This window comes from Oncorhynchus clarkii, chromosome 33 (assembly GCF_045791955.1).
Source record: "Oncorhynchus clarkii lewisi isolate Uvic-CL-2024 chromosome 33, UVic_Ocla_1.0, whole genome shotgun sequence".
NCBI classification, from domain to species: Eukaryota; Metazoa; Chordata; class Actinopteri; order Salmoniformes; family Salmonidae; genus Oncorhynchus; species Oncorhynchus clarkii.
Genome location: NC_092179.1, coordinates 30,081,463 through 30,096,324, shown reverse-complemented (window position 1 = coordinate 30,096,324; position 14,862 = coordinate 30,081,463). Strand labels below are relative to the sequence as shown.

At 41.7% G+C, this 14,862-nt stretch overlaps 1 protein-coding gene across 2 annotated transcripts; it reads right to left on the bottom strand.

Moving 5' to 3' along the window:
* Positions 1 to 722: 722 nt before the first annotated feature.
* On the bottom strand, positions 723 to 14,407 carry LOC139392623 (tetraspanin-8-like). Of its 2 annotated transcripts, XM_071140730.1 has the most exons (9): positions 14,109 to 14,407; positions 11,983 to 12,048; positions 11,600 to 11,716; positions 11,236 to 11,310; positions 6,527 to 6,622; positions 6,162 to 6,260; positions 5,673 to 5,783; positions 4,957 to 5,040; positions 723 to 1,962 (listed from the first exon to the last, which is right to left on the bottom strand). In XM_071140730.1, the coding sequence occupies exons 1-9, from the start codon at positions 14,166 to 14,168 to the stop codon at positions 1,834 to 1,836; spliced, it is 837 nt and encodes a 278-aa protein (XP_070996831.1). In that variant the 5' UTR covers positions 14,169 to 14,407; the 3' UTR covers positions 723 to 1,833. The 2 variants fall into 2 exon arrangements, with proteins under 2 accessions (XP_070996831.1, XP_070996832.1); XM_071140731.1 differs by lacking the exon at positions 4,957 to 5,040.
* Between the last annotated feature and the right edge of the window lie 455 nt (positions 14,408 to 14,862).

Sequence of the window (14,862 nt, the reverse complement as noted above, 5' to 3'; positions counted from 1 at the left end):
TGCAGGACATGAAAAGCAATGGAAACATAACCATGCACCAGTAGTAAAGACTCTTCTTAATCTAGGTTATTGGATAGTCCATCTGTAGATGCTCTTCAGATCCTCAAACAGATGACGGATCTTAATTTGATCATCCTGTTGTTGATGAGAATTTTCCTGCACATCAGAAAATGCAGACTTGTAGTGTATTCAAGGTTTAAAAAAGTATTCTAAAGTTTGTAATTTCCACTTAAAATGTCAGACTTGATTTGCCCTAATGAAAAATGTACCAACCCCTACAAAAAATTTCCATTAATTATAATCCACATCATAATTTAAATGTTTTCCTGCTGTGAAAAACAGGGGATAACAAACAAACTATCTGTTCATAGCAACTGCTTGCTAAAGTTCGGTTAGGGAAAGGTTTAAAATAAGGATTAGGGTTAGAGTTAGGGTTTGTAGACAGATGAAATGCTACTGATAGAAGTATCTGTAGAAGTATCAGGGGCCCTTCTTAGCCTGGGAACCAGTCTGTTTGTGCCATCATGCCTCTGCTTGTCATGCCAAACACATGACAGGCTAGGCCCCTCTCTCTAGGATGTGTGCATCTAACTAACTTGATGAGTTAATATCTACTGCTCTCCTGTGATTTTACAGTAAAATGCAGGACATTTGGGGAGCCATGACAATGGAACCACAGCATCGCAGCACGTTGCCAAGGAAACTTCTGCCACAAAGGCAAATAGAACAAAGTAGTTTATTGAATGAACGTAAAATGATATTTTGAGTATGTACTACAGTAGCCTGGGTGCCAGTCTGTTGAGTGAACATTCCACCCCTTGTACTCCGTGTCACATGCCAAATGTTTAGCATGACAAGGAGTGGCAAGGAGTGGAATGATAGCTAAACAGACTGGTACCCGGGCTACAACCACTGGTCTAATATCATACAGTTTAGAGTCCTTCATTACGTTTTCATTGTTTTAATCAACTTTTCCCCCTGTGTCAGACTGTATTCAGTGGGAAGAAAGAGAAAGGAAGCAGAGACAAAGACAGAGAAGGCAGAACAGAAGAGGAGAGAGAAAGAGCTGAGGGAGTGTGAAAGACAGGAGGATGAAAGGAGAGAACATGATGAAAAGAGGAAGAGAGGAGGATGAGAGGAGAGAACAGGAGGAAAAGAAGAAGAGAGATGAGGATGAGAGGAGAGAACAGGAGGAAAAGAAGAAGAGAGATGAGGATGAGAGGAGAGCACAGGATGAAAAGAGGAAGAGAGAGGAGGATGAGAGGAGAGAACAGGAGGAAAAGAGGAAGAGAGGAGGATGAGAGGAGAGAACAGGAGGAAAAGAGGAATATTTTTAAGAGATGTTGGTTGTTGAATAAAAGGACCATAATGTTAAAATATGCTTGTCCCTTTATTCAAGACACTGTAACCAACACTGAGGCACTACAATGGTTAAATGGTTACCAATTATTTACAACAGAAAAACAAACCACAGGTTTTACAGAACCTTTGACAGCCAATAAGAAGACTCTGGCAGTCAGATGGATAATCAGTTGAACAGTAATACTTTGGACAACACAGTAGAGATGTCTAATGTCTAATAATGTCCTGAGTTGTCCTTTCATGTGTGTTATGAGTATGTACATAATATGGATGCATTGCTAGCCTGATCCCAGATATGTTTGTGGTCTGGCCAATGACAACTCCATTGCTGTCATTGCCAAGCCAACTCTTTGTCACCCATTGTCATGTTTGGCTTGACACAAATGAGTGACAGGAGTTGTCATGATGGCACAAACAGACTGGCACTCAGACTAGTGCATTGAGTATCCTTCATAAGAGGACCATTTCATTTCAGACACTCTCTGCTGTGTCACACAGCTCTCTGTATTGAGGTGGTTGAAAGGTGAAGATCACAGGTGGCACATCAACCTTTCTTCTCATCTGGCAGAGTATTGTGATGGCCAGGACAACTCCAACATCCTGAGGACCAGACACACAGTAACGGTTCAGTCAGGATTGACGGAGCAGGTGACCAGATGCTGAGTGTAAGAGATGATGGTTCAGTCTAATAGGCCTACACTCAAAACCTATGCTAAAAAAAAAAGAGTATGGAACAGCGTTTGGTTCAATTAAGTTTTAAATTCAGGTAGAGTCAATTGAAATTCACTTCCTGAATTGAAAAATCCACATAAAAAACTATGGACAATTTTCAATTTGTGCATTGAATTTCAATTGACTGAATTGAAAAAAACTGAATTGACTGCAACCCTGGAAAGGTTAAATACTGATTGACGAGGGCGGCATTTTCTGAGCTAAACTGCTAAGACCCACCTCCAACAACAACACATAGAACCTCACATAATTCTGCCCCAAAACAATCTCTCAACCAGTGGCATATGGGCTTTTTATGTGAGCGCTGATGTCACCCTTTGATAAGCAGTCCCCACATTGTCAAAGGTGCTAAATGATCTGCTTGTCCATCCCCCAGGGTGCAGTTGGAGAGACGCATCTCTGATCAACTCAACCAACATACCGGCAAAAAATGATCTAACATAAATAAGATTTAGTAGATTTAGGATATGTAAGAAAGACCTTTTCTGTAGCCTACAGGCTGGAGATAAAATGTAATGAGACATACTTTTTACATCATGCAGCTTTTTCCAATCAAATAGCCTGACCTAAACGGAGGTCAATCAAATAGCCTGACCTAAACGGAGGTCAATCAAATAGCCTGACCTAAACGGAGGTCAATCAAATAGCCTAACCTAAAACGGAGGTCAATCAAATAGCCTAACCTAAAACGGAGGTCAATCAAATAGCCTAACCTAAAACGGAGGTCAATCAAATAGCCTAACCTAAACGGAGGTCAATCAAATAGCCTGACCTAAAACGGAGGTCAATCAAATAGAAAATTTGCTGTCATTATAACAAACATATCCTAAAAACAGGACAGGTCAAAGTGAAATGAATAATCACAGCTGTTGTCCAGGAGTTTCATCCCGTTGTCAAGATCAGTGGTTTCAGGTTTGTATCTGTCCATTTTTGACAAGCTGATCACAGTGAAAACTAAAATATTGACAATGGGCTCCTGAGAACTCCTGATAAAGTTGGGTAGCTGATATTCAGGGCTTAAATTGCCAAATTGATTAGTCACAGGAATCAGGACTAATAAAGCCAATGTAACGGCCTGTTTTCCAAAGGTGGGCCTACCACATGGATGGGCATTCATACAATTCCATTGCGGGCGACATGGTAAGCTACACCCCACACCCCAGTAAGCCCGAGACGACATATTTTAGATGTCTTTTTTTGGTCCTGTTCGGATGTCGTTTTTATGTGTTTTACAAAACGGTAGGCTTACCACATACGATGCATTCAGAGAGTATTCACACCCTTGGACTTTTTCAAAATGTTATGTTACAGCCTTATTCAAAAAAAGTATTAAATTGTTTTTTTCCCCTCATCAATCTACACACAATATCCCATAATGACAACGCATCATTTTTTGGGGGAAAATGTTCTTAATTTAAAAAAAATAAAAAACTGAATGAACACATTTCCATAGGTATCCAGACCCTTTACTCAGTACATTGTTGAAGCACCTTTGGCAGTAATTACAGTCTCAAGTCTTCTTGGATATAACACTACAATATTTGGGGAGTTTCTCCCATTCTTCTCTGCAGATCCTCTCAAGCTCTGTCAGGTTGGATAGCGCTGTACAGCTATTTTCAGGTCTCTCCAGAGATGTTAGATCGGGTTCAAGTCTGGGCTCTCACTGGGCCCCTCGAGGACATTCAGAGACTTGTCCCAAAGCCACTCCTACGTTGTCTTGGCTATGTGCTTAGGCTCGTTGTCCTGTTGGAAGCTGAACCTTCGCCCCAGTCTGAGATCCTGAGGGCTCTGGAGCAGATTTTCATCAAGGATCCCTGTGCAATTTGCTCCGTTCATCTTTCCCTCGATCCTGACTAGTCTCTCAGTCCCTGGACTGAAAAACATCCCCACAGCATGATGCTGCCACTGCCATGCTTCACCGTAGGGATGATGCCAGGTTTCCTCCAGACGTGATGCTTGGCATTCAGGCCATAGAGTTCAATCTTGATTTCATCAGACCAGATAATCTTGTTTCTCATGGTAAGAGTCCTTTAGATGCCTTTTGGCAAACTCCAAACGGAAGTCTGGCCACTCTATCATAAAGGCCTGATTGGTGAAGTGCTGCAGATGGTTATCCTTCTGGAAGGTTCTCCCATTTCCACAGAGGAACTCTGGAGGTCTGTCAGAGTGACCATTGTGTTCTTGGTCACTTCCCTGACCTGAGCCCTTCTCCCCCAATTACTCAGTTTGGCCGGGCGGCTCTAGGAAGAGTCTTGGTGGTTCCACACTTCTTCCATTTAAGAATGATGGATGCCATTGTGTCCTTGGGGACCTTGAATGGACCAGATCCATTTTAGAATAATGCTGTAACGTAATTTTGGGGGGAAAAAGATTAGGGGTCTGAATACTTTCCGAATGCACTGTAGATGGGCATTCATAAAATTCAATTTCAGGCCAAACTGTAGGCTTCAGGTGACACCTTTTATACAACTTTATTTGCAGCAGTTCAGGACCGGCCTTGATTTCCACATCCAGACACTTGTTTTGGTCCGGACCAAATCTGAACCAATCATGTTTGGTTCAGATTCTGTCCGGTCTGGACCAGCCTTGATTTGGCCCAAACATAGATTTCTATAAATGACTTATTTTCAACTTTAATTCAGAACCAACAATGTGCATGATTTTAACATGTGTAAAATACACATCTTCAACATGTGTAAAATACACATCTTCAACTTTCATTCATCTGTCTTTTAGACGCCATTTTGCTTACGGGACTATTCTAGTTTTGCGGGGTTGGTATTTTTTGGTCTTGCCTATGGAGGCAGAATGGCAAGGCTCGGCCCTAGTTAAATAGTACAGAAATATATTAGAAATGCATACCCATAATGCTGTCAGTGCTACTAATGTTCCTATTCCCAGGCTGATTGCATAGCTCTCGACAGAGATCAGGATGGGAAGACATGGCTGAAAATGAACAATTAAGAGTTTGTCATTTTGTGTGAAAAACAAGAGTATACAGCTCTGTATTATATCAGAACTTAAACAAACATCAGTTTATTGTATCAATGAGTACTGTACAAGTCATCTCTATAGAGCCAACTAGAATTATGACATTCTAGTGGATACACAGCTGCCAGCAAAACACTTTGAGCAAAATTACGAGCAAAACAGTTTAGTTGCACCCTCTTGACAGCAGATACATTTAAAAAATTGTGTAATTCTGCGCATTTTAACTTGGGGTGTAGAGAAAATGTTGCCGTTTTAAAGCAAGTTCGCTGCAATTCTACACATTTTGCCATGGGGCAGAGGAAAATGAGCTCTTTTGCAGATAATTTCCTGCAATTCTACAAATTTTTTCCATGGGGTGGTGAGAAATGTATGCCGTTTTTAATATGACATCATAGTGAGACTGACTAACCACATCAATGAGGGCCCCATGGGTAGTAATTTGACCACGATAACAGGTTTAGATAACTGTCTGCTAACCTAATTTAGCCATCTAAAAAATATTATCTGACATGGGCTAGTTGATCTGAGGGCCTTCAAAATGGCCGCCAGTTGCCCATCCCTGGTGTAGTGGAATGGCATGTTTTTACCTCTTTATATACCAGCATGTGTTCATCCATGAATCCCTTGTGGTCATCATCCTCAGACATATCACTGTTGGGATAGTGAATAACAAATCTTGTATTGTTACCAGGAGCAACCTGAAATAGAATGTGAGATGGTTTAAAACAGTGCTTTACTTTAGCTGCATGATTTCTTACTAGGCTGCAGCTTGGCATCCATTATGTGTCTGGTCCAAATGTGTTCTATCGTATTTGTTGGTCTTTTAGAGTATTGTCATGTACATCTTCCTCAGTTTATTTATGGTCGTCTTGTCACTGTCCTTTATCGTCTCTTTTTTTATTTTGGTTTTAAAAACACATTTTAAAGATAATAGAATAAAAAATGTATTGCTCTTACCAAAAGACATAGATTTATTTAACACAGACTGACACACTGAATCAGATCCTCCTCAGCATACACACAACAACATCACCAACAACAACAACAAGTTAACTTATTTAACACAGCAGACTCACACATTTAAAGTCTGTTGAGTCCTCATCAGAACAGAGACAGGAGAGGGGGATGTCTGTGCCCCAGTCTTGGTAGCCTTGTACGAGCCCACAGCATTTTAACTGAAAGTGAAGGAAACAGCACAACAGACATTTTAAAAACAATTAGGCAATTAGGCAAACAATTACCATATATAGTTAAGGCCTGGAGAAACCTCCATGGAGAAATCTCCAATGAAAGTGTTTTTAGTCCAGGCCTTGGTTTACATAATATGGAAAACCGTCCCTAAAGACACACATACATTGAATTGGCACTCTGGGAATTTGAATTGGCACATTGAATTGGCACAAGCAGAGACAATAAGAAGCATTAAATGAAGGTGACTTACGTTAGTCTGTATGTTGTATATCGTTTCTATATCAGTTTGTTTCGCTCCACTCAGAGGCATCATCGCTAGATGTTCCTCTCTGGTTAACTCCTCCATCTTGAAATGAATCAAGTTAACATTCAGTGTTATAGTCACAGCTGAAACCTATAATCAGCTTGGAAATTTGAAATGGGCAGATACAGTACATTGAATTATCAAGAATCAGATGCATTGCACCATCATACAATAACTTCTCAAATATCTTTTCACCAGAACAGCAAACAAACATTGTCTCAAGGTTGAATTAGAAAATGAAGATATAAACAGGTAACTGCCAAAACTAATGGAAACCCCTGAGTAAATGAGGGACATGGAGTATATTAAAAGCAGGTGCTTCCACACAGGTGTGGTTCCTGAGTTAATTAAGCAATTAATATCCCATCATGCTTTGGGTCATGTACAGTATGAAAATGATTTTGGCTACCATGGCTACTTCCCCATGGCTAGGGCTCCCGAGTGGTGCAGCGGTCTAAGGCACTGCATCGCAGTGCTAGGGGGATCACCACAGACCCGGGTTCGATCCCGGGCTGTATCATAACCGGCCGTGATCGGGAGTCCCATTGGCCCAGCGTTGTCTGGGTTAGGGGAGTGTTTGACCAAGGGGGCTTTACAAGTAGGCCGTCATTGTAAATAAGAATGTGTTCTTAACTGACTTGCCTAGTTAAATAAAGGTTAAAAAAGGTCAAATAAAAAAGGATGATATGCTGCCATCCAAAGGGTATGAGTGTTCACTGAATGGTTTGATGAGCATGAAAACGATCGATGTAAAACCATAGTTTACAATGGAGCCCCTAGTTCCACTCTTCATACCCCTAATACCTCCTTTGTCCCACCTCCCACACATGCGGTGACCTCACCCATTACAACCAGCATGTCCAGAGATACAACCTCTCTTATCATCATTACTGCCTGGGCTTACCTCCGCTGTACCCCGCACCCCACCATACCCCTGTCTGCGCATTATGCCCTGAATATATTCTACCATGCCCAGAAGTCTGCTCCTTTTATTCTTTGTCCCCAACGCTCTAGGCGACTAGTTTTGATAGCCTTTAGCCGCACCCTCATACTACTCCTCCTCTGTTCCGCGGGTGATGTGGAGGTAAACCCAGGCCCTGCATGTCCCCAGGCACCCTCATTTGTTGACTTTTGTGATCGAAAAGCCTTGGTTTCATGCATGTCAACATCAGAAGCCTCCTCCCTAAGTTTGTTTTACTCACTGCTTTAGCACACTCTGCTAACCCTGATGTCCTTGCCATGTCTGAATCCTGGCTCAGGAAGGCCACCAAAAAGATTTCCATACCCAACTATAACATTTTTCGTCAAGATAGAACTGCCAAGGGGGGAGGAGTTGCAGTCTACTGCAGAGATAGCCTGCAAAGTAATGTCATACTTTCCAGGTCCATACCCAAACAGTTCGAACTACTAATTTAAAAAAATACTCTCTCCAGAAATAAGTCTCTCACTGTTGCCGCCTGCTACCGACCCCCCTCAGCTCCCAGCTGTGCCCTGGACATCATTTGTGAATTGATCGCCCCCCCATCTAGCTTCAGAGTTTGTTCTGTTAGGTGACCTAAACTGGGATATGCTTAACACCCCGGCAGTCCTACAATCTAAGCTAGATGCCCTCAATCTCACACAAATCATCAAGGAACCCACCAGGTACAACCCTAAATCTGTAAACAAGGGCACCCTCATAGACGTCATCCTGACCAACTGGCCCTCCAAATACACCTCCGCTGTCTTCAACCAGGATCTCAGCGATCATGCCTCATTGCCTGTATCCGCTACGGAGCCACAGTCAAACGACCACCCCTCATCACTGTCAAACGCTCCCTAAAACACTTCTGTGAGCAGGCCTTTCTAATCGACCTGGCCCGGGTATCCTGGAAGGACATTGACCTCATCCCGTCAGTTGAGGATGCCTGGTCATTCTTTAAAAGTAGCTTCCTCACCATTTTAGATAAGCATGCTCCGTTCAAAAAATGCAGAACTAAGAACAGATATAGCCCTTGGTTCACTCCAGACCTGACTGCCCTCGACCAGCACAAAAACATCCTGTGGCGGACTGCAATAGCATCGAATAGTCCCCGCGATATGCAACTGTTCAGGGAAGTCAGGAACCAATACACGCTGTCAGTCAGGAAAGCTAAGGCCAGCTTCTTCAGGCAGAAATGTGCATCCTGTAGCTCCAACTCCAAAAAGTTCTGGGACACTGTGAAGTCCATGGAGAACAAGAGCACCTCCTCCCAGCTGCCCACTGCACTGAGGCTAGGTAACACGGTCACCACCGATAAATCCATGATTATCGAAAACTTCAACAAGCATTTCTCAACGGCTGGCCATGCCTTCCTCCTGGCTACTACAACCTCGGCCAACAGCTCCGCCCCCCCCCCCCCCCCCGCAGCTACTCGCCCAAGCCTCTCCAGGTTCTCCTTTACCCAAATCCAGATAGCAGATGTTCTGAAAGAGCTGCAAAACCTGGACCCGTACAAATCAGCTGGGCTAGACAATCTGGACCCTCTATTTCTGAAACTATCCGTCGCCATTGTCGCAACCCCTATTACCAGCCTGTTCAACCTCTCTTTCATATCGTCTGAGATCCCCAAGGATTGGAAAGCTGCCGCAGTCATCCCCCTCTTCAAAGGGGGAGACGCCCTGGACCCAAACTGTTACAGACCTATATCCATCCTGCCCTGCCTATCTAAGGTCTTCGAAAGCCAAGTCAACAAACAGGTCACTGACCATCTCGAATCCCACCGTACCTTCTCCGCTGTGCAATCTGGTTTCCGAGCCGGTCACGGGTGCACCTCAGCCACGCTCAAGGTACTAAACGATATCATAACCGCCATCGATAAAAGACAGTACTGTGCAGCCGCCTTCATCGACCTTGCCAAGGCTTTCGACTCTGTCAATCACCATATTCTTATCGGCAGACTCAGTAGCCTCGGTTTTTCTGATGACTGCCTTGCCTGGTTCACCAACTACTTTGCAGACAGAGTTCAGTGTGTCAAATCGGAGGGCATGCTGTCCGGTCCTCTGGCATTCTCTATGGGGGTGCCACAGGGTTAAATTCTCGGGCCGACTCTTTTCTCTGTATATATCAATGATGTTGCTCTTGCTGCGGGCGATTCCCTGATCCACCTCTACGCAGACGACACCATTCTGTATACTTCCGGCCCGTCCTTGAACACTGTGCTATCTAACCTCCAAACGAGCTTCAATGCCATACAACACTCATTCCGTGTCCTCCAACTGCTCTTAAACGCTAGTAAAACCAAATGCATGCTTTTCAACCGTTCGCTGCCTGCACCTGCAGGCCCGACTAGCATCACCACCCTGGATGGTTCCGACCTTGAATATGTGGACATCTATAAGTACCTAGGTGTCTGGCTAGACTGTAAACTCTCCTTCCAAACTCATATCAAACATCTCCAATCTAAAATCAAATCTAGAGTTGGCTTTCTATTCTGCAAGAAAGCCTCCTTCACTCACGCCGCCAAACTTACCCTAGTAAAACGGACTATCCTACCGATCCTCGACTTCGGCGATGTCATCTACAAAATAGCTTCCAACACTCTTCTCAGCAAACTGGATGCAGTTTATCACAATGCCATCCGTTTTGTTACTAAAGCACCTTATACCACCCACCACTGCGACCTGTATGCTCTAGTCGGCTGGCCCTCGCTACATATTCGTCGCCAGACCCACTGGCTCCAGGTCATCTACAAGTCCATGCTAGGTAAAGCTCCGCCTTATCTCAGCTCACTGGTCACGATGGCAACACCCACCCTTAGCACGGGCTCCAGCAAGTGTATCTCACTGATCATCCCTAAAGCCAACACCTCATTTGGCCGCCTTTCGTTCCAGTTCTCTGCTGCCTGTGACTGGAACGAATTGCAAAAATCGCTGAAGTTGGAGACTTTTATCTCCCTCACCAACTTCAAACATCTGCTATCTGAGCAGCTAACCGATCACTGCAGCTGTACATAGTCTATCGGTAAATAGCCCACCCAATTTTACCTACCTCATCCCCATACTGTTTTTATTTATTTACTTTTCTGCTCTTTTGCACACCAATATCTCTACCTGTACATGACCATCTGATCATTTATCACTCCAGTGTTAATCTGCAAAATTGTAATTATTCGCCTACCTCCTCATGCCTTTTGCACACAATGTATATGGACTCTCTTTTTTTTCTACTGTGTTATTGACTTGTTAATTGTTTACTCCATGTGTAACTCTGTGTTGTCTGTTCACACTGCTATGCTTTATTTTTGCCAGGTCGCAGTTGCAAATGAGAACTTGTTCTCAACTAGCCTACCTGGTTGAATAAAGGTAAAATAAAATAAATAAATAAATAAATAGGCCATTGCTGTCTCAGTCACCAGATCTCAATCCCAATTGAACACTTATGTGATATTCTGAAGCAGCTTCTGAGACAGCGTTTTCCATCAACAAAACACCAAATCATGGAATTTATTGTGAAAGAATGGTCTCGCATCACTCCAATAGACTTCTAGACACTTGTAGAATCTATGACAAGGTGCAGTAAAGCTGTTCAGGCTCGTGGTGCCCCAACGCCCTATTAAACCACTTTATGTTGGTGTTTTCCATTATTTTGGCAGTTACCTGTGTGTGTATATATATATATATATAGACTACTGTACCTCGTGTTTGGAATGATATGCGTTCACGCACTCCACAAACAGGTATAGGCTGGCCAGTGACATACCTACAGAAAACTACACACACATATTGGAGTTGTCAAGCAAAATCAATACTAAAGGTTCATTCAAACTTATCACGCTTTTTGGGAAACATGTCATGGGGAAAGTGTTGACTGGTTTCAGTTGAGTTGTATGGCATGCCATTACCTATCAGAAAGGAACAGTTTGCAGCAGAGAAGTCAAGTCGGTAGCCAGATCCCAGATCTGTTTGTGCTGTCTAACGAACTCTTATGATAATTATCCAAGACAAACAAACAGATCTGGGATCAGGCTAACACTTTGAGACAGGTCTCGGCAGGCTTACCAGAACCACAGCCCATTTCTTCTCCTTCCGAGCGCCATAGACACCAAAGATTGACAGGACCAGGGTTGCTGCTTCTAGGACATACATAACTACTATCCCAGGCAGAATATCCTCTATCTGTGCATAGGAAGACAAGCCAAATTAATGAAATGGCAACTGTGGGTTTATAATCATAATATTACAATGATACTGCTGGATTCTAGCCTGGTCTCAGATCTGTTTATGCTCTATAGCCAACTCCTATGGTTGTTGTCATGCTAAACAGTTGGAAAGACAGCACAAACAGATCTGGGACCAAGCTAGATGGACACAGCATTATTATAATGAAATCAATATGATATAATTAGTAAATGTAATAGGAGCTATAAAAAAAACAGAATTACTTCTTCTGATTGGTGGAAGTACCCATGTCCAAATAATGTGATGGCCAGCAAGAGGGTGCTGATGATCTGAAGAGAATACAACACATGATACAATCATTACAATGTACAGGGTATTATACTGGGAATTCTACTGATAATGCACAGTAAAGGTTGATACAATCATTACAATGTACAGGGTATTATACTGGGAATTCTACTGATAATGCACAGTAAAGGTTGATACAGCCATTACAATGTACAGGGTATTATACTGGGAATTCTACTGATAATGCACAGTAAAGGTTGATACAATCATTACAATGTACAGGGTATTATACTGGGAATTCTACTGATAATGCACTGTAAAAGTTGATACAGTCATTACAATGTAAAGGGTATTATACTGGGAATTCTACTGATAATGCACAGTAAAGGTTGATACAATCATTACAATGTACAGGGTATTATACTGGGAATTCTACTGATAATGCACAGTAAAGGTTGATACAGTCATTACAATGTACAGGGTATTATACTGGGAATTCTACTGATAATGCACAGTAAAGGTTGATACAATCATTACAATGTACAGGGTATTATTCTGAGAATTCTACTGATAATGCACAGTAAAGGTTGATACAGTCATTACAATGTACAGGGTATTTTTCTGAGAATTCTACTGATAATGCACAGTAAAGGTTGATACAATCATTACAATGTACAGGGTATTATTCTGAGAATGCTACTGATAATGCACAGTAAAGGTTGATACCGTCATTACAATGTACAGGGTATTATACTGGAATTATACTGATAATGTACAGTAAAGGTTGATACAATCATTACAATGTACAGCGTATTATACTGGGAATTCTACTGATAATGCACAGTAAAGGTTGATACAATCATTACAATGTACAGGGTATTATACTGGGAATTCTACTGATAATGCACAGTAAAGGTTGATACAATCATTACAATGTACAGGGTATTATACTGGGAATTCTACTGATAATGCACAGTAAAGGTTGATACAATCATTACAATGTACAGGGTATTATTCTGAGAATTCTACTGATAATGCACAGTAAAGGTTGATACAATCATTACAATGTACAGGGTATTATACTGGGAATTCTACTGATAATGCACAGTAAAGGTTGATACAATCATTACAATGTACAGTGTATTATACTGAGAATTCTACTGGTAATGCACAGTAAAGGTTGATACAATCATTACAATGTACAGGGTATTATACTGGGAATTATACTGATAATGCACAGTAAAGGTTGATACAATCATTACAATGTACAGGGTATTATTCTGAGAATTCTACTGATAATGCACAGTAAAGGTTGATACAATCATTACAATGTACAGGGTATTATTCTGAGAATTCTACTGATAATGCACAGTAAAGGTTGATACAGTCATTTGTTTCAGAGGAGTTGAGGGATCCATTTCTGCATAACTTCAATAATGCATTTGACCAACGCCATCTACAAATGGTTTGTAAGCAGACAGTAAATTGTATTTACATATATTATACCTTATTTATAAATAGACTAAGAAATTATACATGATTAAGAAATGAATAGCTGAAATATTTACTTAGTCGGCTGGTTATAAAAATCGAATATCAGTTATTGACTATCCTAATATTCTGACAAATACGTGATAACTAAGGTCAGTAGGTCTATTTGAAGCTGAGAATAAACATAACTAAAAAATGTAAGATATTTAGCAGTTAATAAACAAATAGGGGCCAAATTAAAAGGCCGAAAAATAAATAAGTAAGCTGAACACACCCACAAACCAAAGCTAAAAAACGTGTTCCGGTGAAAGATTAAAGCCCAGCAGCCCAATTGCAACATTAAATACAACATTTCAGTTTAATTTTAGTGCTTGTCTTGATACTGCACTATAAAACAATCGGCTCATTATTGTTGATGAAAGCGGCACCACTCTTTATTCCGTCCCGTGTAAACTGCAACTCTCACTGCTTGCGTTGAAGTTACAAAAATAACCAGCAATAATGTAAACAAATAATGTCGTATTAAAAAACATATTATTAAAGACAGTCGTAATTGGCGACATGCTGCTATAAAAAAAACGGGTTTATCTACTCGAATACGATCACTTACACAGATCAAGACACTGACGAAAATGAACGTCCGTTTTACGCAGATATGTATTCTTCCCATTTCTATATTTGGTTATAATAAAAACAACAGTTTGGATAAGCAGTTCACTTCAGAGTTGGTCTTGCTGAAGCCCAAGATCTTTATGTCCAGAAAAAAGATTGTCCGATTCCTTTAACTGTTTCTTCTTCTTCTCAACATGAGAGTGTGTTGACATGCTGCTGAATGGTGTTTTGTGTTATGGGAGGGGCTAGCCCGCATGAACGCAACGCCCCATGAACTTGACTTGTACTTTCTTTAAATGGGCTCTCCCGGAAGTTAGAGAGAGATGTGCAACCACAGCAGTAAGATGTATGGCCAGTTGCCCTGAGTAAACGGCAACCAGTGGAGCACAAACAACATTGTAAATATTGATCTGTTTATTGTCTGCCCTCCTATCGGTTGTCTTGGCAGAACAAAGCATCTACTGTGTGAATCCAGAGGTCCAGTCCAGAGCAAGGAGGCCTGAGTGAACATGAAATCACATAATCAGCCATTTCTGGACAACTATGACCTCACCACTTGCGTCCAAAATGGCACCCTATTCCCTAGTGTTCAATAGGCCCTGGTCAAAAAGTAGTGCACTATATAGGGAATAGAGTGCTTTTTGAGAAGCAGCCCCATTGGGTCTCTAGGAATCCAGAGAAGGGCCAAGTGTTAAGCAATGTCAATGTCAATGCAACCCCGCAAAACATCTGGAGCACATTTTGTACAGAGG

Bases quoted from the DNA above. Each gene is read 5' to 3' on its own strand.
- LOC139392623 (XM_071140730.1), bottom strand. From the start codon at position 14,168: ATGGGAAGAATACATATCTGCGTAAAACGGACGTTCATTTTCGTCAGT. The intron at 6,623-11,235 runs GTACAGTAGTCT...ATTCATTTCAAG, and splicing joins CATATCATTCCAAACACGAG to ATGGAGGAGTTAACCAGAGA. The intron at 1,963-4,956 runs GTATGCATTTCT...TCTGGTCCTCAG, and splicing joins TAGCACTGACAGCATTATGG to GATGTTGGAGTTGTCCTGGC.